Source organism: Somniosus microcephalus, unplaced genomic scaffold (assembly GCF_052327205.1).
Source record: "Somniosus microcephalus isolate GS21.2 unplaced genomic scaffold, FLI_Smic_1.0 scaffold634, whole genome shotgun sequence".
Taxonomy (NCBI): Eukaryota; Metazoa; Chordata; class Chondrichthyes; order Squaliformes; family Somniosidae; genus Somniosus; species Somniosus microcephalus.
Window position 1 is genome coordinate 51,179 of NW_028225821.1, and position 27,541 is coordinate 78,719.

A 27,541-nucleotide genomic window follows, 5' to 3' on the forward strand; every position below is an offset into this window, starting at 1 on the left:
GACTCAGGAACAGGGGATGTTATACAAATTATATAAATGGAAAAGTTTGCCTGGTCAAAAAAAAAGACAACTGCTTTCAAAGTTTTATGTGTTGATAAACTGAAGATGCTGCAGGTGGTAATGCAGTGTCACAGCCATGATTCTTCACATGATGCTTTCTAAATCATATAACACAGAGCATAGGGCTAATACTTCCCCACAGAGAAGCAGAGACAATAGAAAAATCAAACAAAACTCATCAACTTGAGCCATTCTTGCACTCCTCTTAATGGTGCACTTAATAGGAACATAGTCAAAGGCCTGGGAACCAGTCACCTGTTTAGCTGGGGTTCAAATCCACCATCACCACCAGGGGCCCCTCAATGACTTCGGCCTTCCCTAGCTCTGTAACCTCCTCCAGCCCTATAACCCTCCCAAGAACTTTGCGTTTGTCCAACTCTGGACTTTTGTACATCAAACACTCCCTGCACCAAACCATTGGAAGCTGTGCCTTCAGCCATCTAGGCTCTAAGCTGAGTAATTGGGGGGAGGGGATGGGAAAGGAACTAAAAATTCCCTCCAATCCCCACCCCAAATGTCGTGTGCAGCTGTTGGTGGCCCCTTTCCCACCACAACATGCCATACCACCCACAACCTCGGAGTCAAAAGAAAAGGAGAAAAGGAAAAGGCAGAGAGAAAAGTAGAGGACAAAGAAGCAAATACAAATATTACGGGGAAAGAAATGGCAAAGGGAAAGCAAGAAATAGAAGAAAATAAAGTATAGAGAGAATCAGCAGCCTGAAGACAGAGACAGGCAAGAATGACCACATTCTTCAACTTACTGTGTGCAATAACACAAAAGATTGACTAGTTTTAATTTAAAAATACAGTTTGATACCATGAAATGTCATACACACTTGGCGTTCAATGCAGATCCTGGTAACAGAATATGGCACATTTCAAATTGAATACCTTAAGACAATAGCATAGTCTGAATTAAAATACAAAAGATTCAACAACCTTCTGTTCTATTTGTGACTAGTTATCAATCAGCCATTAAAAAAACCTACCTTCAGCAACTGCAGTATCCTCAACGCTTTTAACTTCAGTAGTTGGACTAACATCTGTTTTCTCAGATTCTTCTTTAGAAGCAGATTCAGTTTCATCTTTCTGAGGTTTAGCTTCCTGCTCCTTTTTGTGTCGCTCAGAGTCATCCTTTTCTTTCTGCTTACGAACTTTAGCTTTTTCCTCCTCACGCTTCTTGCGCTCTCTTTCTTTCTTTTCCGCTTTCTTTTGTGCAGCTGTTTTTAGTTTGAATGTGGAATCTCCTTCAACCTCATCATCACTTTCACCTTTCTTGGACTGATTACCTTTTCTATTTTTCTTATCCTTCGTGTTTTGAGGAAAATCATCAGATTCTTCATCACTGTCTTCGAGTGAATTTGCTTGATGATTCTTAGTTTCGACTGCCTCATCTTCGGAAAGCTCTAGCTTTTGCAGAAGTCTCTGGTTCTTCTCCTTAACCTTCTCACCCGATTCATCATCATCAGATTGGTCAGATTTTTGCTTCTGACCTTCGGCTTTTGGTAGCCCAAACTCTTCATCTTCCATTTCATCATCTTCAAAACTAGGTTTTTCAGCTTTCAGATTCTTTTTCTTCCTATCTTGCTTTTTATTGACTGGTTCAGATTCATTATCTTTTTCTTCTTCCTATTTTAATTTTTAAATAGTTTGAATAAAATCACAATTATTCTACTGCAAGAAGGGAAATTGCAAACTCTGCTCAGCTCTCTGACTTAACTCATTTGATTGAACTGCAGGGGCCAAACGCTGGGATGGCAGAAGTTTTAAATGTGAAATCTTTTTTTTTTTTTTTTAAACTGGAGTTCAGCGTATAAGGAAGATTCATTACTTTACCTAGAGTGCAGTTTGCAAATCAAAATAGTTAAAAAAGAAACATTTTTTAAGCTATATAGAAACTAAACTCACCTTGCTAGGACAGGAAGGAAGGAAGGAGGGGGGGGGGGGGCGAGAGGAAGGAGGGGGGGGCGAGAGGAAGGAGGGGGGGGGGGCGAGAGGGAGAGGGGGGGGGAGGGAAGAGCGGGGCCGGGGAGGGAGGGGGCGGAGCCGGGGAGGGAGGGAGGGAGGGAGGGGGTGAGGGGGGCGGGGGAGGGAGGGGGAGGGGGGCAGGCCAGGGAGGGAGGGGGAGAGAGGGGTCGCGAGGGGCAGGCTGCGAGGGGCCGCGAGGGGCTGGGGAGGGGCCGCGCGGGCGGGGGAGGGGGAGAGGCAGGGAGGGCAAGGCAGGGAGGGGGAGGGGGGGAGAGGGGCAGGGAGTGAGGGAGGGGACGGGAGGGAGGGAGGGAAGGGACGGGAGGGGGGTGTTGTGTATGTACCTTTAAGAGAGAACTTTTTTGCTCCTGTATACTGTAGTACCAGCAGTAACCACACCTGTATATAAAGCCGGAGCAGGCTGCTGTACTTCAGTCGTGAGACTACTCTACTCTAGTAAACACCTGTTGATTGTTAAGTTACAGCCTCCGTGTAGTTCTTGGGGAAACATCCTATTTAAAGAATCACGGATCTAACAGTGGCGACGAGTGTCGATTCGAATCTACCTGCAACTCTGCATTTCCCTTCGAGGATTCGCTCCGGGAGGGCGGTGGAAGAAAGTCGAGGCCAGAAGCACGGGCGTCGACCACGAGCAACCGCCCAGTCGTCCGGCAGAGAGTGAACATCGCAGGGGAGGCTGTGGAGAGCCGGGCTTGGTTCCCCAGCCACGACGAGCAGCAACAGACTGACGACACGTACAGCACAGACCCTTCCCGGACAGCGGCGGCTGGAGCCGACCGACGGCAGAGAAAAAGCCGAGCAGCGTCGACGGGGTAAGATAGAGGGTGAAGCGCACAGGGCGCAGCCGGGGGTTGAAAACCGAGCGGCGTCGAGGAAAAACAAAACGGAGAGAGGGTAGAGCACAGCCAGGGCTCAAGGGCTGAACAGTGTCTGCGGGGAGGAGAAGGGAGCGCGGGAGACGCCATTTTGTGCCAGCGGAGAAGAAGGGAAAGCGCGGGAGACGCCATATTTGACAGTTAAATCACACCCAGGGATGCCGAAGAGTGGCAATATCTCTACGTTCGACAATGAAGTCGAAGATTGGGCGACATATGTGGAACGTATTGAGGTGTACTGCAGGGCGAATGAAGTGCCAGATGCTTGGAAAGCACTGCTTTTGTTAAATTCCATGGGTGCAAAAACTTATGGGTTACTGCAAAACCTAATAACCCAAGAGAAGCCTGTGAATAAGAATTTCGAAAGCATAGTAGAAATCCTACAGGACCACTTAAACCCCACACCGCTGCTGAGCAGAACGATTTAAGTTCCACAAAAGGAACCAGCATAAAGACGAAAGTAATGCTGAGTACTTAACGGAACTGCGCAAGTTATCGAAACACTGCCAGTTTGGAGCGGGACTATCAGATACGTTAAGGAACAAGTTTGTGTGTGGGCTTCAAAGTGAAGGAACCCAGAAACGGCTTTTATCAGAAAAGGATCTTACGCTGGACAAGGCTTTCAGCATGGCAGTATCACACGAAGCAGCCGCACGGGGCGCTGCAGAGATACAACGGAGACCGCAAGAATATGGCACCAATGAAATGTCATATGGAGCAGGGAAGTGTTATCACTGAAATAACAACAGAAAATGCTGGAAAAACTCAGCAGGTCAGGCAACATCCATGGAGAGAAATTTGAGTTGACGTTTTGGGTCTAACAACACATGATCAGAAAGATTGTTGGTTCAAGGACCAAGTGTGCAGACAGTGTGGAAAAACAGGACACATAGCAAGAGTCTGCAGGTCAGGGAAGAAAACCAACAGCAAGAAATCTCCACAGGAGAAGTACAAAAAGGTACATAAGGTGATGGACAGTAGTTCAAACGAACAGGGAAATGATACAGACTCCGGAAGCAAGGAGCTGGGTTGTCTGAAACTACATAAGGTAACCAAAATGGAGGATCACCAGACTATCTGGGTCACACTCAAGATAGACAGAGTCCAAGTGAAAATGGAATTGGACACTGGATCAGCCCTAACCCAAAGGGACTACAAGCAGCTATTTCCACATATACCCTTGAAAGCTACAGAGATTGTCTTGAAGATGTACACGGGGCATAAAGTCTACCCCAAAGGAAAAATAAGGGTGAAAGTGATATACAAAGGCCAGGAAATACCTAAAATGGACCTATATGTATTGCCAGATGGAGGACCACCACTACTAGGACGTGAATGGATCCGGAAGATACAATTAGATTGGCATTCCATACAGGCACTGAAGGTTGAGGCCAAAAAGGATGACGCCGCCACACCTGGACGACTGTCAAAAATGCTAACTGACGCACAAGAAGTGTTCCAGGAGGGACTCGGAACACTAAAAGGCATAACAGCAACGATTAAAATAGAGGAAAATGCAAGTCCAAAGTGTGTTTGTTTTTTTTTTAGGCCAGACCGGTGCCTTATGCGATCCGACCAGCCATTGAAGCAGAGCTGGAAGGGTTGGAACTTTCAGGAGTACTGTCCAAAGTAGACTGGAGCGAGTGGGCTACACCCATCGTCCCTGTAATGAAGAGGTCGTTGAGTAATACGCCTGGGGAACCAAAGAAGGTCCGCATCTGTGGGGATTTTAAGGTGACAGTGAACCCAGTCCTTCACACGGTACGATATCCGCTTCCACGGATTGAGGATATTTTCGCCTCGCTAGCTGGAGGTAAACGCTTCACCAAAATTGATCTGGCCCAGGCGTACTTGCAAATGGAGGTAGAAGAAGCCTCGAAACAATACCTCACGATCAACACTCATAAAGGTCTCCATCAATACAACCGACTGGTGTTCAGGGTAGCATCGGCTCCGGCTATTTGGAAAAGGGCAATGGATCAAGTCCTGCAAGGGATTCCAGGGACCGAGTGTTATTTGGACGACATCCTGGTCACGGGCAAAAATGACAGTGATCACCTCGCCAACCTGGAGGTGCTCACTAGATTAAAGGAATATGGGCTACGAGCTAATCGCCACAAGTGCGAGTTTTTCCAGAAGCAGATCTCGTATTGTGGCCACATTATTGATGAAGAAGGGTTACATAAGTCTCCTGAAAAGATTGAGGCAGTAGTCAAGGCTCCAGCACCGGAAAATGTGTCACAACTGAGGTCGTTCGTCGGGCTGGTAAACTGCTACCATAAGTTCTTACCAAATCTGTCTACAGTACTGCACCCACTGAATACCCTACTGCAAACGGGGGTACCATGGAAGTGGAATGACGAATGTAAATGAGCTTTCCAGAAGTGCAAAGAATTGATCACATCAAAAGAGGTGTTGGCCCATTTCAACCCAGCATTACCAATTCGGTTGGCATGTGATGCATCACCCTATGGTATTGGAGCGGTGCTGTCGCACAAATTCCCAGACGGGTTGGAGAGGCCAGTAGCCTTTGCGTCTCGGTCACTAACCTCAGCCGAGCGCAACTACGCCCAGATCGACAGGGAGGCCCTCAGCCTAATATGGGGAGTAAAAAAATTCAACCACTATCTGCATGGGCAGAAGTTCACCTTGCTGACTGACCACCAACCACTTGTCTCCATCTTTAATCCAAAGGGCGTTCCGGTGACGACTGCACAACGGTTACAAAGATGGTCCCTTTTTCTAGGGGCGAACCAATATGAAATAGAATGTAAAGGCACGAAACAGCATGGAAACGCTGATGGGCTATCACGCTTGCCACTGCCTACTGTGGAGGAAGCACCAGCAGTGGACCCTATCGAGATATTTTATTCGTCAATAATTGAACGATTGCCAGTAACTAACGCGGAGAAGGAGACCTGCAATGATCCGACACTGTCTCGGGTATATGATTTGACGGTGAGGGGATGGCCAACACATGGCGACTCACTGTTGCCAGCATTCTCATCCAGAAGAGAACAGCTGTCAGTATGCCAGGGGACAGTGATGTGTGGTTCCCGAGTGGTAATTCCACCCAAGTTAAGGGAGAGAGTGCTCAATGAGCTTCACGAAGGTCATCTGGGAGGGGTGAAAATGAAAAGCCTTGCTAGGGCTTGTGTGTGGTGGCTGGGGATTGATCAGCAAATCGAGGACCTGACAAAGAGCTGCTCAGGATGCCAGAAGGTCCAAAATGCACCACCACATGCCCCTCTACACCCATGGGAGTAGCCCTCCTCTCCATGGCAACGGGTGCATATTGATTTTGCTGGTCCATTCATGGACTCCATGTTCTTAACAGCAGTGGATGCGCACTCGAAATGGCCTGAGGTGATAAAAATGTCCTCAACCACTACAGAGAAAACGATTGCAGTCCTACGGACCATATTTGCCAGGAACGGCTTGCCAGAGCAGATTTGCTCTGATAATGGACCACAGTTTGTGTCCGAAGAGTTTCGGAAATTTATGAGAAGGAATGGGGTAAGGCATTACGCATCCGCCCCGTATCATCCAGCCACAAATGGATTGGCTGAGAGGTTCGTACAAACCTTTAAAAAGGCGATAAAGGCCATGTGCGATGATGAAATTCCACTACAGCATAAGGTGGACAATTTCCTGTTAGCCTACAGAAATGCGACACATGCAGTTACCAACCAGACCCCGGCCATGATGTTCTTTAACCGAAGGTTGAGATCTCGTCTGGATTTGCTCAGACCAAATGTGCGAAGAAATGTTGAGGATAAACAATTCCAGCACATCAATGAGAAGCCGACAAGGAGCTTCAATGTAGGACAACCAGTCTTGGCCAGTGACTACCGAACAGAGAAATGGCAACCCGGAACGATATGCACACGGCAGGGGCCATTAATGTACACAGTGGATGTCGGGGAGAACGTTGTGAGACGCCACGTCGACCAGATCTTAGCGTCACAGGAACGAGTCAACCCCATGTCTCGCGTCCCTGGCGATGAACCCGACATACCGGTAGCATCTACCTCAGAAACAGTAGCAGTGGAAACTGATTAACTAACCGACAAAAGGGGGCCAGAATCGCCTCCGCACCAAGAACAAGAATCTCAGGGAAGGCGCTATCCAGAAAGGATCAGGAAGCCGCCCCAAAGACTGAATTTATAAATGGACTATTTTCAGTTAGTGTTGCATGTTAAAAATGTTAATTGTTAAATGAATGTTATGGTACTGTTAATCTAAAAGGGGAGGAATTGTTGTGTATGTACCTTTAAGAGAGAACTGTTTTACAGCTCCTGTATACTGTAGTACCAGCAGTAACCACACCTGTATATAAAGCCGGAGCAGGCTGCTGTACTTCAGTCGTGAGACTACTCTACTCTAGTAAACACCTGTTGATTGTTAAGTTACAGCCTCTGTGTAGTTCTTGGGGAAACATCCTATTTAAAGAATCACAGATCTAACAGGGGAGGGAGGGAAGGGGGGGACGGGAGGGAGGGAAGAGAAGAGACCAAAGTTGGAGGAATGCAGAGTTCTTGGGAGGGTTGTAAGGCTGGAAGAGGTTACAGAGGTAGGGAGGGGCATAGCCATGGAGGGATTTGAACATGAAGATTAGAACTTAAAAATAAGTGATGTTGCCAGACCGGACGCCAATGTAGGTCAGCAAGCAGAGTGATGGATGGGTGAGACTTGGTGTGCATTAGAATATGAGTTTTGGATGAGCTCAAGTTCATGGCGGGTGGAATATTGGAGGCTGGCCAGGAGAGCATTGGAATAGTCGAGTCTGGAGGTAACAAAAGCATGGTTGAGGGTTTTCGCAGCAAATAAGCTGAGACTGGGGCAGAGACAGATGATGCTATGGAGGAGGAAGCAAGTGATCTGTGTGATATGCAGGATATGGGATCGGAAACTCAGCTCAGGCAACGTACAAAATGTCATTTTTCTAGAGCAGTGCAGCTTAGTCACACAATTTGTTTGAATAACTCTTTACTCCAAGGTAAAAGTTGAAAGAATTAGGATTCTGGAAATATTTAGATCAAAACAGTAAAATTGGAAAGCTAAACCTTTACTTTTGCTGCTGAAGATTTAGCTGCTTCCTTCTGATCCTTTGTTCCTTGGTTCTCTATAGAAAGCTCTTCAAGTTCTTTTAGTATATCATCTTCCCTGAAATTTGAGAACAAGCAGAAAATCAACCATTTTGTACATAGGTAAAAACGACCATAACAAATCCAAGCCCAAATGAAAATCCAAATGAATATTTACTCAATTTCTTTCTTTTTCTTCTTTTTGCCTCCAGCTTTAGGTTTGGGAGCTCCTGCTCCTTCAATCTCTGCTGCTAATGCATCAATGTCAATATCATCCTTGGCACTGGGAACAAAAATACATACATCATTTTTTTAAAATCAAAATTTGTCAATATTGAGGCATTGCAACACGATCTGAATTCCTACTCGATGGATGCAATGGTGTAATCCATATTAAGTCTTGTGCTATTCACGTACTTTTAAACTTTGTTATACCAATTATTACAATTTTCTTTACACAATGTAAACTTGAAGTATTACTACTTAGAAGCAATAGAAGTATGTAGACCCCAATAGACAATACCAGTATGCATAATCATAAGGGAGCTTCAAGCTATTTGCGCATGGCAAAATACTTCATTTAGGAAATTTACAACATTTGTACAGCCACTATGACAATTAGCAGGGTTAGGAAATTAAAATTGGTTTTGCCATTACCATTGCAGCTTAGGCTTTCAAATTAAATCTTCAGTTAAGACAAAGCAATAATAAGAAAGACATACATGAGCCATACAGAACCCGTGAATGGTCATCCTTTACCCAGTATGTACTACCATACACCAAATAAAGGTATCATGTTAAGATATCATACATTAAAAGGCAATTGGGAAAACTGTATTAGAGGTTCAGATGACCATTTTATCTAAATAGAGACTTATCTATTTTATTAAAACTTATAGCTATGCAACTGTAAAACTGTATTGAATGTAACACTATAGTAAGCCTTTAAGGCTGTTTTGTCCATGGTGCTAAAATGGTTAGCATGAACTAATTGGATTCCTGTAAGAACACACAAGATAGCTACAATTATTTTTTGCTTCCGTTTCACAAAGAGCAAAGACAAATAAACAGAAAGACAAAAAGGTTTGGAGACTAGCAGACACAATTACAAGAGGGAAATTTTTTTTCATCTATAGGCAATGTCATGAGAGATCAACTAATAAATATTTATTACACACATACACCAATTTGGTTGGAGTATTAACCAGCTGTAGTGGTAATTCTTATGTTGAAATGGCAAAACTGCACTGCATTGAACACTGTTGACACCCACTTGCAGCACACGCCACAATTTAAATCTACTGGTCAAAACTAAAGCCTAAAGCACCGAGTGGCATTGACATTTTTACTGACTAGCTGTTTACAACCATTTGTATTTCCTATTCGTTATTATTAATAAATTTTTAAAAAGTTAGAGTATTCTGTGAGAAACAGTATATAACCAATCAAAATCCAGTTGTATTGGATAATGTGGATGAAGGAACAAGGTTACATTTTCCAAATGTGACTGTGTTTTATCCCTCAGACTGTTCTACCTACCTTACTGCTGCTTGGAGATTCAAGCATTTTTTACATGGAATATATTTTCTTCCAAAATAAAACTATGAAGTGAAGAAATTATTGCTATCTGGGTACCAAAGTATTTAATGCTAGGTGCGGCCAGTATCAAAGATGTTGGGCTGCTTTCATAATCTTACTGAAGTACACAAAATTACACTTTAAAAAAGCTCCTGTCACTGGTACTTTTCTTCCTTTTGTGTAACTGTTGTGAACATGTTCCAAATGCAATAAGGGTGTTTCCACATTGATCTACAAATATGTAGTTGACCTGTCAATCAAACAAAGACACCATTCTCATCTTCAACCTGAACGCGAAGTGAAACTACCTTTTCTTTGGTGAGAGTCAAGTATCTGTAACATGCAGAAACCCATCACCATGTTCAAGAGTTTCCAAATCAAACCACTGAGAAATCTATAACCCGTCAGTTGGGTTTCTGTTTGTCCAATATGGAATGCACATTGTCTTGTCTTCTCATAGGGACACATTCACCTAGCCAAATCCAAAGAGCTTAGGTGCAGTTTGGCACTGTTGAGACTTGGGTGCCACCCCACAAGTGTACAGAAGGATACTGCTAAAGTTTAACCAGATAATGCCTCCCAGCTTGGCAGAGCTGCTTGTCCAGCTAGGACCACCCTACCAGTTGAGGTATTGGCTTCCAGTGTTATCTGGAGCAGAGTGGGAGGAACCCCAGCCTCCAGTGAAAGGTCTACGTGTGTAATTAAACAACTTTGGTCAACAAGTGAGAGCTAGTATAAGCCTAAAAGTAAGGGCCTTATACGAAGGCAAAGAACATTAGAGATTCCACGGACTGGGAGAGATATAAAGAACAGTAAAGGGATACAAAGAAAGTGGCGAGAGCAGCAAAAAGTGAATACAAGAAAAAGCTTGAAGAATATAAAAGGACAACACTAAAGATTTTTACAAATGTATTAATAGAAAGAGGGTGGCTAAGAGTAATGTGGGCCCCTTAATGACAGACACAGGTGATACTGTCATTGGAAATCAGGAAATGGCAAACTTACTAAATAGCCACTTTGTATCAGTCTTCACAGTAGAGACTGTGGATAAAATATCAGAGATAAAAGGAAAACTAAAAATAAATCAAGGGGAGGAACGAACTAGATTAAATACAAGTAAAAAATTGGTGATGGAGAAACTAATGAGATTAAAGAAAGAAAAATCTCCAGAACACGATGGTTTCCAACCCAGGGTATTAAAAGACGTCGGTGAGGAGATTGTTGATGCGTTACTCATGATCTTCCAAAACTCTCGATTCAGAAATTGTCCCCTTGGATTGGAAAACTGCCAATGTCACTCCATTATTTAAGAAGGGTAGGAGAGATAAACTAGGAAATTATAGGCCAATTAGTCCCATGTCAGTTGTGGGGAAGTTACTGATACTAGAGACAGAGTGACTGAGCATTTGGAAAAATATGAGCAAATTAGAGAGAGCCAGCATAGATTTGTAAAGGGCAAATCATGTCTAACTAATTTAGTTAAATATTTTGGAGGTAACTAACGTGGTAGATAAGGGAGTCTATGGATGTTATTTATATGGACTTCCAGAAGGCATTCAACAAGGTTCCACATAAGAGATGGTTAACAAAAATGTGAGCGCACGGAATTGGAGGCAATTTATTGGCTTGGACAGGAGATTGGTAAGGAGGTAGGAGATAGAGTAGGATTAGTGGGTACGTACTCTAATTGGCAAGATATAACTAGTGGCGTCCCCCAGGGATGTGTACTGGGGCCTCAGCTTTTCACTATATTTATATAAAGTGACTTGGATGAAGGATTAGAGAGCTGTATATCTAAATTTGCTGACGACACTAAATTAGGTGAACCATGCTGCCTGGTTAATCATCAACAGTGCCCTTGAACATTGAGACATGTTTGTTTCAGGTATTGTATTAGAACCATAGAAGATTACAACACAGAAGGAAGTCATCCAGTCCACAGTTTCTTTGCTAGAGCAATCCAAATCTAATTTCACTGCCCTGCTCTCTCCATATAGACATGCATATCTTCCTCTGCTTCAAATATTTATCTAAATTTTCCCCTAAAAGATACAATGGTCTCCATCTCAACTACTCCTGTGGCAAAGCATTCAATGCTTCAATTAAAATAATGTTTCTTAACCTCTCTCCTCGCTCTGTCACAACTTTAAATTGATGACCCCCCCACAATCACCAATTCCCCAGAAGTAATTGTCTTTCCCTATTCACTCTTTCAAAATGTTAAAAACCTCTAGTAAATCACCTCTTAACCATTGGAAATAGTCCTAACATCTCAAATCTCTCCTCATAACTACACTCGCATCCCTGGCATCCTCCTGGTGAATCTATGCTGTGTGCTCTCTACACCTTCAATATCCTTTCTACAATAGGGCAGCTAAAACTACATACCATACCCTAACTGTGGTCAAACCATCACCTTTCTAGGTGACAGCCTTGTATCAATGGAGCACTCTCGCTTCCAAGTTAGAAGGTCGTGGGTTTAAGTGCCACTCCAGAGACTTTTTTCTAATTAGTTTATGGGATGTGGGCGTCACTAACAAGGCCAGCATTTATTGCCCATCCCCAATTGTCCTAGAGAAGGTAGTGGTGAGCCGCCTTCTTGAACCGCTGCAGTCCATGTGGTGAAGGTACTCCCACAGTGCTGTTAGGTAGGGAGTTCCAGGATTTTGACCCAGCGACGATGAAGGATCGGCGACAGATTTCCAAGTCAGGATGGTGTGTGACTTGGAGGGGAACTTGGGGGTGGTGGTGTTCCCATGTGCCAGCTGCCCTTGTCCTTCTAGGTGGAAGAGGTCGTGGGTTTGGGAGCTGTTGCCGAAGAAGCCTTCCCAGTGCAGCAGTCCCTCAGTACTGCCCTCCAACAGTGCAGCCCCTCCAACAGTGCAGCGCTCTCTCGGTACTGCCCCTCCGACAGTGCAGTACAAAATTTAGGCTGACACTTCAGTGCAGTATTGAGGGAGTACTGCACTGTCGGAGGTGCTGTCTTTCGAATGAGATGCTAAACCAAACCCCATCTGCCCTCTCAGATTAATGTAAAAGATCCCTCGGCGCTATTAGAAGAGCAGGGGAATTCTACCCGGTGACCCAGCCAACATTTATCCCTCAACCAACACTTAAAAAACAGATGATCTGGTCATTAATTTCATTGCTATTTGTGGGACATTGCTGTGCACAAATTGGCTGCTGTGTTTCCTACACAACAGTTCAAAAGCACTTTATTGGCTGTAAAATACTGTTGTATGTCCTGAGGCTGTGAAAGGCCAAATAAATGCAAGTTCTTTCTTCCTTTCTACAAATTCATCATTGCCTCTTTACTCTATAGCATTATTTATAAAACCCCAAAATGATACTGGCCTTTATGGCTTACTTCTACTTTCAAGGAATCAAGTACACCTACTTGCACTTTCAGGGAATCATGTATTTGAACCCTAGGAATCAGTTTATCCAGCTTTCAGCTTTCCAATCCTTGTTTTTCTTCCTAAAATGTATTACCACACTTATCCATATTAAATTGTGTCTTCTGATTCCACTAATTTATCTACATTATCCTGAAGTATTTTACAGTCCTCTTTACTTTTTGCCAAACCCCTATTTTTGTGTCATCAGCAAATTTGAAAACGGCACCCTATGCCCAAATCAAAATCATCTATACTGATAACAAACATGGACCAAGTTAGGCCACTTCCAATCGAGCAACACTCAGTAACCCTAACCTTTTGTTTCCTGTTAACCAACTTTCTATCCAGGCTGCTAAATTTCTTCAGCAGCAGTCTGCTTATTGGAGCATATTGTCTCATAACCAGCCTCTGTGTAAGGCCTTCCATCAGCTTTACAACGGACACCTGCTTTTGGCATGGCGGATGAACCGATAAAGGGCAATTTGCATCATGCCAGCCATCTTGATTTTCTGTATATTCAAATCCAATGCTACGTAAAGAAGGAAGAAAGGCTTACATTTACGTAGTTCCTAATCACTTCCTCAGGACATGCCATGTTACAACCAATTAATTGCTTTTCTTTAAGTGTAGTCATAGTTATCTGAGAAAGGGCAACAGCAATTTGCATACAGCAAGGTCCCATAAACAGCTAATGAATTCATGACCAGGTAAGCGGGTTTTGGTGGCAATGTTTGAGGGAGGAATGTTGGTCAGTTACCAGGCATACTCAAATCAACATAGAAAAAAGGAAAAGACCATGTGGATCATCAAGGCAAAATGAATAATGGTACACCCCAACAAGAACCCATAATTAACCCTTGTAGCATCAAAATTCAGTGAAGTGATGACTTTTAGTCACTGACGTGCAATGGCTAGAGTGGACATAGGCTGCAGCTCCAGTATGTGGCATAGCTCACCAACTTTGCAAGCTCTGCTCCTGCATCAGCAGCTAGGAAGAGCACTTTGGTCTGGAAATTCTGGAGTAGGCGCTTCTTACCTTCTGTGGTGCCGGAGTAGCCTGGCTTCCTTGTATTACTCCTCCAAAAAAAAAAGTTCCATGGGTATTCCCAATGGAAAGCCCAGAGTAACCTCTTTAGAATGGGGCAGAGACAAAAAGTTGAGTCTGGTAACAGAAGGATCAAGGATAAAAGAAAAACAAAAGAAAATTAAGCAAAACTTTTTTACATCACTTTGGCCACTCTCTGTTGTAGCCCTTCAAATCCACTTCCACCTTTAAGTTGCCATCAAGCAACACTGATTGCCCACCTTATACAGGTGCGATTAACATCCAGCGTAAATGAGGCAGTAATGTTGATATATAATGCATGACATTGCAATATCATTATCACTTCATTTAAATACGACAGCCTGTCTTTGGATGGGTGCTTCCAGTGTCCGATGGAAGTAATGTCGGAAAATACACAAAAATGCATAGCGAACTAGCCTTACAAGTCCCTATCCAATTTTTCACCCCCACCTCAAGAGTCTTACTTTCAAGTTCCAGCTTTGTGTGACCTGCATATTTTAATGGATTTGTCACATCTATAAACATGTATATTGCGCTGAAAAGCAATCCTGTTGACTGGACTAGAAAGAGATGAAGGGAAGACAATAGAGCTGCTTGAAAATAAATAAATGCTATCTGTTAAGTCTGTGGGTTGTATTATAAATAATCACAGACTCCACGGTTAACAAAATAAAACACGTCTTTACTATTCAGAGGCTCGGGCGATTCCTGCCCTAGTTAACGTATTCCAACCCTTATATACTGGTGTGGTCACTATCGGTATTACAGTATACATGAGCCAATAAATAGTGCCACCCTAAAGTAGTGCTCTTAAAGGCGAACGGTTACATTCTATAGTTCCCTTAAAGGTAAACGGTTACATACACAACACTCCTCCCTTTCTAGCTTATTACTTACAGAATCCCGTTAAACATACAATCTTCAACTTATATAGACAGTTTGCAGATATACTCTCGATGGAGTCAACGTCATATAACTTCATGTTTAACATAACATAATAACATATATAACTTCATGTCAAAACAGATCACAGATTCAGTCTCCGTAGGAACAGTTGCAACATACTCTTAGTGGAAACAGTTTACAGGTTCAGTCTCTGTGGAGGTTTCCGGATTCTGTCCGGATAACGCTGCAGTGGTGTCGTCATTCCCAGCGGTCCAGTAGGTGTCTCTGGTAAAGTCGATTCAGCTGGAACAACAGTGTCAGGTTTATCTGATTCTAGTATTACTAGATCAGAAGTAGGTGTTCTGGGTACTTCAGTTTCAACATTACTTGGGTAAGGTGGTGAAGTCGGCTGCTCATTTGTGGCGGACCCTATGATCTGGTCAACATGGCGCCTTATTACCTTGTCCCCAATGTCCACCGTGTACATCAACGGTCCTAGCCTTTTTTTAATAGTTCCAGGCTGCCATTTCTCCGTACGGTAGTCCCGGGCCAAAACTTGTTGCCCCATCTGGAAAGATCTGGTGGCCCTTTCATTCATGCCCTGGAATTGCCGGTTCTCTACGTCCCTTCTTACGTTTGGTTTGAGCAAATCCAGCCGGCATCTTAGGCGTCTATTGCAAAACATCATTGCGGGAGTTTGATTCGTGACCGCATGTGTTGCATTTCGATAGGCCAACAAAAAGCTATCCACCTTATGCTGTAAACTTATGTCTTCATTACTCATGGCCTTTATGGCCTTCTTGAAGGTCTGGACAAATCTTTCAGCCAGTCCATTGGAGGCGGGATGGTATGGGGCTGATGTGTAATGTTTAACCCCATTGCTTTTTAGAAATTTCTTAAATTCCTCAGACACAAATTGCGGCCCATTATCGGAACAGACCTGTTCTGGCAGACCATTCCGCGCAAACATTGTCCTTAGCACCGTAATGGTTTTTTCCGTCGTGGTGGTGGTCATCTTAATTACTTCCGGCCACTTGGAGTGGGCATCTACCGCTATTAAGAACATCGAGTCCATGAAAGGGCCCGCAAAGTCGATGTGTACTCTTTGCCAGGGAGATGAGGGCCACTCCCATGGGTGCAGAGGAGCCGGTGGTGGCGCGTTCTGAACCCTCTGACATCCTAGGCAATTCTTCGTTATCTCCTCTATGTCCCCATCGATGCCTGGCCACCACACAAACGCCCTAGCTAGGTTCTTCATCTTTACGCCCCCCAGGTGTCCTTCGTGCAGCTCCTTGAGTATTTTCTTTTGGAGTTTGGGTGGAATCACCACTCTAGACCCACACATCAGGGTTCCTCGACACACAGATAGTTGTTCTTTCCTCTGTGCGAATGCTTGCAGTGTTGGTTCGCACTGCACTGGCCATCCCTCCACCGTTAAGTCATAGACTCGTGAAAGAGTCGGGTCATTCCTTGTCTCATTTTCGATCATTGAGTTCGTGATCGGCAAACACTCCACTATTGATGAGTGGAACAACTCTACTGGGTCTACTGTCCTCGCTTCTTCTACCATTGGCAATGGCAAGCGTGATAACCCATCAGCGTTTCCATGTTGCTTGGACCGTTTGTATTCAATATCATACTGGTGTGCCCCAAGTAAGACTGACCATCTTTGTAGCCTTTGTGCTGTCATGTTGGACACGGCCTTGTTCGGGTTAAATATGGACACCAACGGCTGGTGGTCTGTCAGCAATGTGAACCTCTTACATTGCAAGTAATGGTTGAATTTCTTCACGCCCCACACAAGACTGAGGGCCTCCCTGTCTATCTGGGCGTAATTTCGCTCCGCGGGTGTCAAAGATCGGGACGCAAAAGCCACTGGCCTTTCCGAGCCATTTGGTAGCCTGTGCGAAAGTACTGCTCCAATTCCGTACGGTGAAGCATCACACGCCAGCCGAAGGGGTAACGCTGGGTTGAAATGAGCCAACACTTCTTCAGAGGTAATCAACTCCTTGCTTCTGCGAAAAGCCTTTTTGCACTCCTCACTCCACTTCCATGGTGTCTCCTTTCGCAACAGCTCATTCAGTGGATGCAGCACCGTGGACAAATTTGGTAGGAACTTGTGGTAGTAATTGATTAACCCCAAGAATGATCTTAACTGTGACACGTTCCCTGGAGCGGGAGCCTTCACGACTGCTTCTATCTTCTCCGGTGATTTATGTAGTCCCTCGCGGTCAATGATATGACCGCAGTATGAGATTCGTTTTTGGAAAAACTCACACTTATTGCGGTTAACCCTAAGGCCATACTCCTTTAACCTGGTGAGTACCAGTTTCAAATTCGTGAGGTGTTCCTCTTCATCCATTCCCGTGATTAGGATATCATCCAAATAGCACTGCGTGCTTGGAATTCCTTGTAACACCTGTTCCATGGCCCTCTGCCAAATTGCTGGTGCCGAAGCCACTCCAAAGACCAGTCTGTTATAACGGTACAACCCTCTGTGGGTATTGATAGTTAGGTATTGGCGTGACTCTTCCTCAACCTCCATCTGTAAATATGCCTGAGCTAGGTCTATCTTCGTGAAGTGTTTTCCTCCAGCCAACGAAGCGAAAATATCTTCAATCCTTGGCAGCGGGTATTGTACCGACTGAAGTACCGGGTTCACTGTGATCTTGAAATCCCCGCAGATACGGACCTTCCCCGGTCCCCCTGGCTTACATGACGGGTACAATGGCCGTGGCCCACTCACTGTGGTCTACTTTTGACAGAACCCCTGATCGTTCAAGTTCTTCTAGTTCTGCCTCCACTGCTGGTCGTATTGCATACGGTACCGACCTGGCCTTACAAAACTTTGGGCTTGCATGTTCTGCAATCTTGACCTTTGCTTTAATACCTCGTAGCTTTCCCAGTCCTTGCTGGAATACCTCTTTAGCTTCGTCTAATATTCTGGCCAACCGTTCAGGTTTGACGTCCTCTTTTTCGGGCTCCACCGTCATGGTGTTTAGTGCATGCCAATCCATCTTTATTTTCCGGATCCACTCCCGTCCCAGAAGTGGTGGGCCTCCCTCAGACAACACATACAGCTCCAACCGGTGGTGAACTTTATCTTTGTATTTCACCTTGACCTCTATCTTCCCGATGGGGAATACTTTTTGCCCCGTGTATGTCTTCAGTATCAGATCCGCATCCCGTAGTGGAATATGCTTGAAAAACTTTTGATAGTCATGCTTATTCATGACCGTCAACGCCGATCCGGTGTCCACTTCCATTTTTACTGGGACCTTTTCAATCGGTAGCGTTATCCAAATAGTTTGACGGTCAGCTTCATTGCTCAAGTTGTGAATTCTTAGACCGTCCAGTCCTCTGCCTTTGGCGTGTGTGTCCGACTTCTGTTCCTTCAGACTCGTCCTATTTGCGTCATGTACCTTTCTGTCCCATTTTTGTGAGGACTCATTATTGTTGCACGTCGTTCCTGACCGGCACACTTTAGCTATGTGCCCGATCTTGCCACATTTCCAGCATTCCTGGTTTTTACCCCAGCATTGCTTTTGGTCGTGTGTTGACTTCCCACAACGATAGCATTTGGTGATATTACCTCGTTTAGGCATCTTCTTCTCCTCGAGAACAACACAAGTATTTCTTTACTTATTATTAATTTTCTTGTTTCTGAAAATTCTTATTAATTTTCTAAGATGGCGGTTTCCCGCTTCTGCCTTCTTCCCCAGCGGTTTTCCCGCGAAAAATGGCGGCTTTCCCGCGCTTCTCGCTCTCCCCGCCCACTTCAATGGCGGTTTTCCCGCGCTTCTCGTCGCTGACTTTCAGCCCGACTGCGGCTCTTATCTCCTGTGCGATCGCTGGTGCGCCGCCCGCCCGAAACGGTTCTCAGCCCTTATCACCGGTGCGATCGCTGGCCCGCTAAGCGCCTCCCGCTTGAAGCGGCTCCCGGCCTCTGGCTCACCCGCTCGCGCGGCTCTTGCTCGCTCCCTCCCGGGCTCTGGCTTACCCGCTCGCGCCCTCCCGGGCTCTGGCTTACCCACGAGGTTATGGAGGCTTCAGGGTCCTAATGCCTGTCGCTTCCAGTCGCTGGAAGCTGTCAGGATTTCTGCTGCCCTTCAGTTTTCAGTGGGGTGTTGAGGATTGGAACCTCTCTTCAACGTCCTGTCTTTGGACGAAGCCGCCGTGGAATAACTGCCGCAGGGTTCGAACCGACTCGTCGCCAGTGTTAAGTCTGTGGGTTGTATTATAAATAATCACAGACTCCACGGTTAACAAAATAAAACACGTCTTTACTATTCAGAGGCTCGGGCGATTCCTGCCCTAGTTAACGTATTCCAACCCTTATATACTGGTGTGGTCACTATCGGTATTACAGTATACATGAGCCAATAAATAGTGCCACCCTAAAGTAGTGCTCTTAAAGGCGAACGGTTACATTCTATAGTTCCCTTAAAGGTAAACGGTTACATACACAACACTATCAGGCAAAAAGAGTTTTTTTTTGAAGAACTAACCAAGCAGAGACCAAGTCAAAATTAACACTGCATACTGAATGGAGAAACAGCAGCTGTTTCTGCAACGGTTAAGAAAAATGTTAAGAGGTGTGCTCCAATTCTGAATTTGTCAAACTACATCTCCATATGGAGAATTGTCAAATTAAAAATTTCTGTATCAAACTACACATCCATATGAATTATTATTAATACTTTTAAAGAAATACTTGCATTTATATAGCGCCTTTCAAGACCACCAGATGCCCCAATGTGCTTTTTAGCCAATTAAGTTCTTTTGAAGTGTAGTCACTGTTGTAATGTAGGAAATGTGGCAGCCAATTTGTGCACAGCAAGCTCCCACAAACAGCAATGTGATAATGACCAGATAATCTGTTTTAGTGATGTTGATTGAGGGATAAATATTGGCCAGGACAGCAGGGTTAACTCTCCTGCTGTTCTTCGAAATAGTGCCATAGGATCTTTTACGTCCACCTGAGAGAGCAGAAAGGGCCTCGGTTTAACGCCTCATCCGAAAGACGACACCTCCGACAGTTCAGCACACGCTCAGTACTGCACTGGAGTGTCAGCCTAGATTTTTGTGCTCAAGTCTCTGGAGTGGGACTTGAAACCACAACCTTCTGAGTGGCGAGAGTGCTATCAACTGAGCCATGGCTGACATTAAACTGCTGATGCTCCATAAGCAATGTAATTTATTTGTATTCTTGGATAATAAGATTGTTGAATATGCAGCCAATCTGACAAATCAAAATAAGACAAAGCAGAAACAATTTTGAGGGGTCCATTTGAACAATTTGGGCAAAGTTTGATAAACGATGAAATTTTCTTCCAATTTTCTTCTACGTACATCTATGTCAGTTATGGTAAACGAACTTCCGGTAACTGAAACAATCAGAAATTTTCATACACCGAATCATACAAGATGCACACTGACTTAATAGATTCTCCCTAACAGTTTATTGAGGGTCTACGGTTGCAATGAGGCTCATTGGCTGAAATGATTGATATCAATGGGAAACAGGGAATGCTTCATATGTACTGTACTTCTTTGCCTTGCGGTAAATCATTCAATCTAAAGTGAATTCTTATCACTGAAGTTTAGTTGCTTCAGTCTTGTGCATTAGTGGAAATCTCCTTAAATCACATGCAAGTATTTGAAAGGATGCCTTAACATAGCATACAATAAATACCATGATGCACTATCAATTGCTACAAAAGACTGGAAGTTGAGAAAGTAATAAACAGGCTTTTATTACCAAAGAACAGAGCATGCCTCTTGTGGTTGCCTGGTATCCAAAAGGGCCGGGGGCTGCCGAGCAGCGACCTTTATACCCAGCCATGAGGGTGGAGCCAGGGGCGGAGTCAGCTGAGGCATGCACAGACAAGTACAACAATATGCAAGAGTGAACAACAGTACTAACAACAGTGGTGAACAACAATACTAACAACAGTGGTTTACCACATTCACCCCTTGTTTAGAATTGAGTCCGGCGGGGTGAAGTGCACTAAAAATTCGTGTACTGAAGTCTATCAGGAGGCCTTGTAAGCCGTCCTGAGCGTCGCAGCAGCGGCGGTGATGGTGCAGCATCCAACGTTGAACCCGGTGTCTTGTTCAGAGGAGGTGTAGCAGGTGGCGGACCCTGGGGCTGCTGCATGCCGTCTACAGGGGTCAGAGCATGGGTAATGGGAGGTAGCGATGGTGGTCTCTCAGAGGCACCCGAAGGTGCGAGGTCTCGTGCGGGGACTGTGTCCTGGGGGTAGGCAGGAGTAGCGGTGGGTGGCGAAGAGGGTGTTTCAGGAGCACCCGCAGGTGCGAGGTCTCGAATGGAGACTGTGTCCTCCCGCCCGTCCGGGTACACCACGTAAGCATACTGCGGGTTGGCGTGGAGGAGGCTCACCCTCTCGACCAGGGGGTCCGCCTTATGGGTCCTCACGTGCTTCCGCAGTAGGACGGGTCCTGGAGAAGTCAGCCATGTTGGTAGCGAAATCCCCGACGTGGACTTCCTGGGGAAGGAGAACATTCTCTCGTGAGGAGTGGCATTGGTGGGTGTACAGAGCAGCGACCGAATGGAATGGAGCGCCGCAGGGAGGACCTCCTGCCAGCGGGAGGTCGGAAGGCCCTTAGATTTTAAGTTTAAAAGGACTGCCTTCCAGACTGTCGCATTCTCCCTTTCCACCTGGCCGTTACCCCGGGGGTTGTCGCTGGTGGTCCTGCTTGTCGCAATGCCTCTCGCGAGCAGGTACTGCCGAAGTTCGTCGCTCATAAAAGATGAGCCCCTGTCACTATGGATATAGCTAGGGAAACCGAACAATGCGAAGAGGTCATTCAGACATTTAAATGACCGTGGTACTGGTCATGTCCGAGCAAGGGATGGCAAACGGGAAACGGGAGTACTCATCAATTATATTGAGGAAGTACACATTGCGGTCAGAGGAGGGGAGGGGCCCTTTAAAATCGATGCTCAGCCGCTCGAAGGGGCGCGTGGCTTTGATCAGGCTCGCTCTGTCTGGCCTATAAAAATGCGGCTTGCACTCGGCACAGATCTGGCAGTTCCTGGTCATGGTCCTGACCTCCTCGATGGAGTAGGGCAGGTTACGGGATTTGATAAAATGGAAGAACCTGGTGACCCCCAGGTGGCAGAGGTCATTGTGGAGGGTCTGTAATCTATCAACCTGCGCGTTGGCGCACGTACCACGTGATAGGGCATCTGGGGGCTCATCGAGTTTCCCGGGCCGGTACAAGATATTGTAATTGTAGGTGGAGAGTTCGATTCTCCACCTTAATATCTTGTCATTCTTGATTTTGCCCCGCTGCTTATTATGAAACATAAAAGCTACTGAATGCTGGTCAGTGAGCAGGGTAAATCGTTTTCCGGCCAGGTAATGCCGCCAATGTCGCACGGCTTCCACAATGGCCTGGGCCTCCTTTTCGACAGAGGAGTGTCGAATCTCGGGGCCCTGGAGGGTCCTTGAGAAAAAGGCCACAGGTCTCCCCGCCTGGTTAAGGGTTGCAGCTAGGGCAAAGTCGGATGCGTCGCTCTCCACTTGAAAAGGGAGGGACTCATCCACAGCGTGCATTGTGGCCTTCGCAATATCGCTTTTTATGAGTGTGAAGGCTGCACAGGCCTCTGCTGTCAGGGGGAAGGAGGCGGACTTGATGAGGGGTCGGGCTTTATCCGCATAGTTGGGCACCCACTGAGCATAGTAAGAGAAAACCCCCAGGCATCTCTTCAGTGCTTTCTGGCAGTGGGGGAGGGGGAGCTCCATAAGAGGGCGCATTCTATCGGGGTCTGGGCCGATGACTCCGTTCTCCACTACGCAGCCAAGAATAGCAAGGCGCTTAGTACGAAACATACATTTGTCTTTGTTGTATGTGAGATTCAGCCGCTGGGCCGTCCGGAGGAATTTCCCTAGATTAACGTCATGGTCCTGCTGGTCGTGGCCGCAGATGGTGATGTTGTCTAGATATGGCAAAGTGGCCTGGAGCGCGTTCTGGTCAACCATCCGGTCCATCTCCCGTTGGAAGACAGAAACTCCGTTGGTGACGCCGAAGGGAACTCTGAGGAAAGTGATAGAGCCGACCGTCAGCTTCAAAAGCTGTGTACTGGCGGTCCTCAGCCCTGATGGGGAGCTGGTGGTATGCCGACTTCAGATCAATCGTCGAGAACACCTGGTATTGTGCTATCTGATTGACCATGTCAGATATGCGGGTGTGGTAAACCACTGTTTGTATTCCTGTTTGTCCTGTTTGTATTCCACTGTGTACATGCCTGGACATGCCTCGGCTGACTCCTCCCACAGGTCCTAGTATAAAGGTGACTGCTCCCCAGCCCTTTGTATCCTGGACCGGTCGACCACGCGAGGCAGACCTCCATTCTGTTGTTAATAAAAGCCTTTAGTTACTCTTCTAACTCTCAGTCTTTTATGAGTAATTGATAGCGCATCAGCGGGGGAGTGGGTATGCATCGAACTGGGTGTAGCGATTGATCGTCTGGCTGTAGTCAATAACTAGGCGCTGTTTTCCGCCAGTCTTCACCACCACCACTTGTGCTTGCCATGGGCTATTGCTGCTCTCGATAATCTCTTCCTTCAGGAGTCTCGCTACCTCGGATTTAATGAAACCCCTATCCCCGGCACTGTAACGCCTACTTTTGGTAGCGATGGGCTTACAGTCGCGGGTGAGGTTAGCGAACAAGGAGGGGGGGAGACTTTAAGGGTGGAGAGGCTGCAAATGGCGCACGGCGGGCGATTTAAAAACTGCTGGCTGCAGACCGTGAGAGGGGGGAGGGGTCCACCGTACGCTAAAGTGACACTCTTAAGGTGGCACTGAAAATCCAACCCCAGTAGGACGGCAGCGCAGAGATCGGGCAGGACCAGAAGTTTAAAATTTTTGTATTCAGTACCCCGCACTGAAAGAGTCACCATACAGTAGCCACCGACTTCCGCTGACTGGGCTTTGGAAGCCATAGAGACGCGATGACGCGTCAGCAGGACCGGGAGAGAGTAACTGCGCACCGTGTTGGGGTGTATAAAACTCTCCATGCTCCCGCTGTCAAAAAGGCAGGTAGTGGCGCGGCCGTTTACCGTAATGTCCATCATGGACCTGGACAGTTGATGCGGGAGAGATTGATCCGTCACGGAAGCCAGTGTATGTTCAAGCGCGTCGATGAGGTCGTCCGATGAGGCGGTGGTGGAGTCCGGGTCCCCCGTAACTGAAGTCGGAGACGTCCAAGATGGCGGACAAAATGGCGGCGCCCACGGTCCCGATCCCCACGCGGCTGGGGGAGCCCAAGATGGCGGGCAAGATGGCTGCGCCCACGGTTCGCACGCGGCGCTGCTGGCGTTAGCGGTCTTCCCTTTGCAGGCGCTAACGTAGTGACCTTTCTTCCCGCAGCCGGAGCAGGTAGCATTCTTCGCGGGGCAGCATGCTCTAGGGTGTTTAGCTTGGCCACAAAAATAGCATTTTTGTGCCTTGGACATCGCTGCAGCAGTCGGAGGTGGCGGTCCCATGGCCCAAGATTGCGGCGTCCACGGCGCGGGGCGATTAGGGGAGAAAGCGTCCATATTTCTGTGGGCCGCGTCGAGCCTTTGTCAGGTCTATTTCACCCTTCTCCAGCAGCCTCTGCCGGGAGTAGTCGGACCTTAGACCCGCAACGAAAGCGTCTCGTATCAGTCCCACCGCATGTGCCGCAGCCGATACTTCCTTGCAGTCGCAGCCGCGTCCGAGTACCCGCAGTGCCCGTAGGAAGGCCTCCACCAATTCCCCGGGCTGCTGTCTGCGAGATCTTAAAAGGTGCCTGGCATAGACCGTGTTAACCGGGCGTGCATACTGCCCTTTCAGTAAGTCGATAGCCGCCGCGTAGGTCGTCGCATCTTGGATTAAAGTATAGACTTCGTGGCTCACCTTCGAGGCCAGGATTTTCAGTTTATTTTCATCAAGAGTCACGGTCGAGGCTTCCAGATACGCCTCAAAGCAACACAGCCATTGTGCGAATTTAGTCGACGAACCCGCTTCTTGGGGGTCTAGGTCCAGGCATGTTGGTCTGAGGGCTCGCAGCAGCGCCTGCTGCTCAGCGTTTTGCGCCATCGGTTGATCAGCATTCGCAGCCAACATTTAACTTTGGTAATAAAATTGATGCACTATCAATTGCTACAAAAGACTGGAAGTTGAGAAAGTAATAAACAGGCTTTTATTACCAAAGAACAGAGCATGCCTCTTGTGGTTGCCTGGTATCCAAAAGGGCCGGGGGCTGCCGAGCAGCGACCTTTATACCCAGCCATGAGGGTGGAGCCAGGGGCGGAGTCAGCTGAGGCATGCACAGACAAGTACAACAATATGCAAGAGTGAACAACAGTACTAACAGTGAACAACAGTACTAACAACAGTGGTGAACAACAATACCAACAACAGTGGTTTACCACATACCACACAGCACATAATTTACCAGTTTACTTTATACACACGGTGTGGTTATGAAAAGTCAATTTTAAAGTGGTTTGCTTGCTCTCAATAGGTTACAGTTGATCACCAGTTTTGTAATTTTAATATAAATTGAGCATTTTCACAACTTTATATACCCTCTAGAGTTATCAGATTTACTAGTTTTAAAGGGGGATGAAACAGACTGTTTAGCCATCATGCTTTGTGGGCATCTTGGGTTTGGCCACTGATTCAACATACGTTTTGTGCATTTATTAGCTCTCAAATATTGCATAGGTCATAATTAGAACAAGTGATTTTTAGTAAGGTGCACTCTAGAACTACTTTTAAATGGATACATTATTCTAAAATGCACGTTAATTTTTAGTAAAAGTAAAATGCTTAATTTGTGCAACCTCAGCATCCAATTTAACACCTATTTAAATTTCCTATTTGGTCTGTTGGCAAGAGTGCTTTTTCTCTTCCTCCGGAAACTGCCAGCATCTCCCCGATCGCTGCAAAAAAAATGCTAATCTACACTTGCATCATCAAGGATTGACTCTCCAATGTTCACTCATCAGGTCCATGGTGCCACCCTTAAACGGCAATTTATTCAGAACTTCACAGCCCACATCCTTGACAAGCTCCGCTGGTTTGGGTCTTGGAACGTTTTTACTACGTTAAAGGTGCTATATAAATGCATGTTGTTGTTGGTGGTGGTTCTCTGTTCCCACTGAGTGAATTTCATAATGCTCCTTTTCAAATCCCTCCATTGCTCTTGCTCTGCCTTATCTGAGCAATCTTCTCCAGCTGTATGTCCCCACCCCATGCAACCTCCACTCCTTTGACACTGAAATGCTCTTCCAATACCCATTTCTTCCACTCTATTAGCAGAAGCCATTCTTTTGTCACTACATCCCTCTGGAATTCAGTCCTAAAACCATCTTGCCATTTCTCTTCAAAAGCCTCCTAAATACCTTTCTTTTCAGTTATACCTTTGGCCTCCCCTCCCCTGTAAAAAATGTTCTCCTTTTTCCTGCTCAGAGCCCATCTTTAACTTTTTTTTTTTTAAAGTACATTTTCTTTTACACAAGAAGCTCTATGAAACGTCTCCTCTTTCACTGCCCAACCTGCATAAGAGACATAATTTTACAACCAAAATGAAAGTCAGCAGTTCCCAGGCTACTGCCAATATCAATAAATGGTAACAACGTGCAGGAGAATAGCACAGGTTAACTTGCACATTTTTCACTCTTTCTTAGAGGAACGCATTACTCCGTGCTTCTCATAAATGGATAACTAATCAGAGTAATTACAATAAGGACAAACCCAGACTCTAATGTACTCCCCCCACACCCAGCCCGCTTATTCTACTTTCCAGTGTAACTAATCAGAGGCAATTCTGGTTTCCATCTAAAAGTGAATTAGACTATTATCATAAGTTTGAAAGAATCTGCTTCACAAAATATCTGACTGTAATTTGTGCAAGAATTGCAAAGTGCTTTATTTTATAAGTGCCAATATTAAGGCGGCATGGGCTCTCATAGCTAAGTTGGTTCATTTATTGCCTCATCTGAAATGAAAAAACACACAGATCAGGAAGATTCCAGACTTGATCCGAGTTTGTGCTGAGTCTGTTGATCTCAATCGGGCATCAGCAGGATCACTACAATTGACCTCAGCACCCCTAGGTAAGGAGTAGAAATATCAGCTGGGATTTCTACTACTGAATGCTATCCAATGACCCAGGCTGGAAACTGCATGTGTGGTGAGGGCAAGTCTTGGCTGTGATCCTATTGCCTTCCCCTCTCATTCAAGAGCTTTACAGCCAATGAAGTACTCTTTTCTGAGGTACAGTCACTGTTGTAATGTAGGAAATACAGCAGCCAATGTGTGCAGCAAGGGTCCACAAACAGCAATGAGATAATGACCAGATAATCTGTTTTAGTGATGTTGATTGAGAGATAAATATTGGCCAGGATACTGGGGAGAGTTCCCCTGCTCTTCTTCGAAATAGTGCCATGGGATTTTTTACGTCCACCCGAGGGTAGACGGCGCCTCGGGTTAACGTCTCATCCAAAATATGGCACCTCCGACACTCCCTCAGTACTGCACTGAAGGGTAAGCCGAGGTTTGTGCTCCAAGTCTCTGGAGTGACTCAGAGACAAGTACAATAGC

General features: G+C 45.8%; 1 protein-coding gene across 2 annotated transcripts in view; it reads right to left on the minus strand.

Moving 5' to 3' along the window:
* LOC147081234 (uncharacterized) overlaps nucleotides 1–27,541 on the minus strand; it is a 77,572-nt gene that overhangs the window by 45,992 nt on the left and 4,039 nt on the right. The window contains exons 2-4 of one of the 2 annotated variants that reach the window (XM_085980861.1): nucleotides 8,190–8,294; nucleotides 7,991–8,090; nucleotides 1,050–1,689 (exon numbers count right to left, since the gene is read on the minus strand). In XM_085980861.1, coding sequence (XP_085836987.1) covers nucleotides 1,050–1,689; nucleotides 7,991–8,090; nucleotides 8,190–8,294 — 845 coding nt within the window. The remainder of the gene's footprint in view (nucleotides 1–1,049; nucleotides 1,690–7,990; nucleotides 8,091–8,189; nucleotides 8,295–27,541) is intronic. The other variant, XM_085980862.1, reaches the window with a different exon arrangement.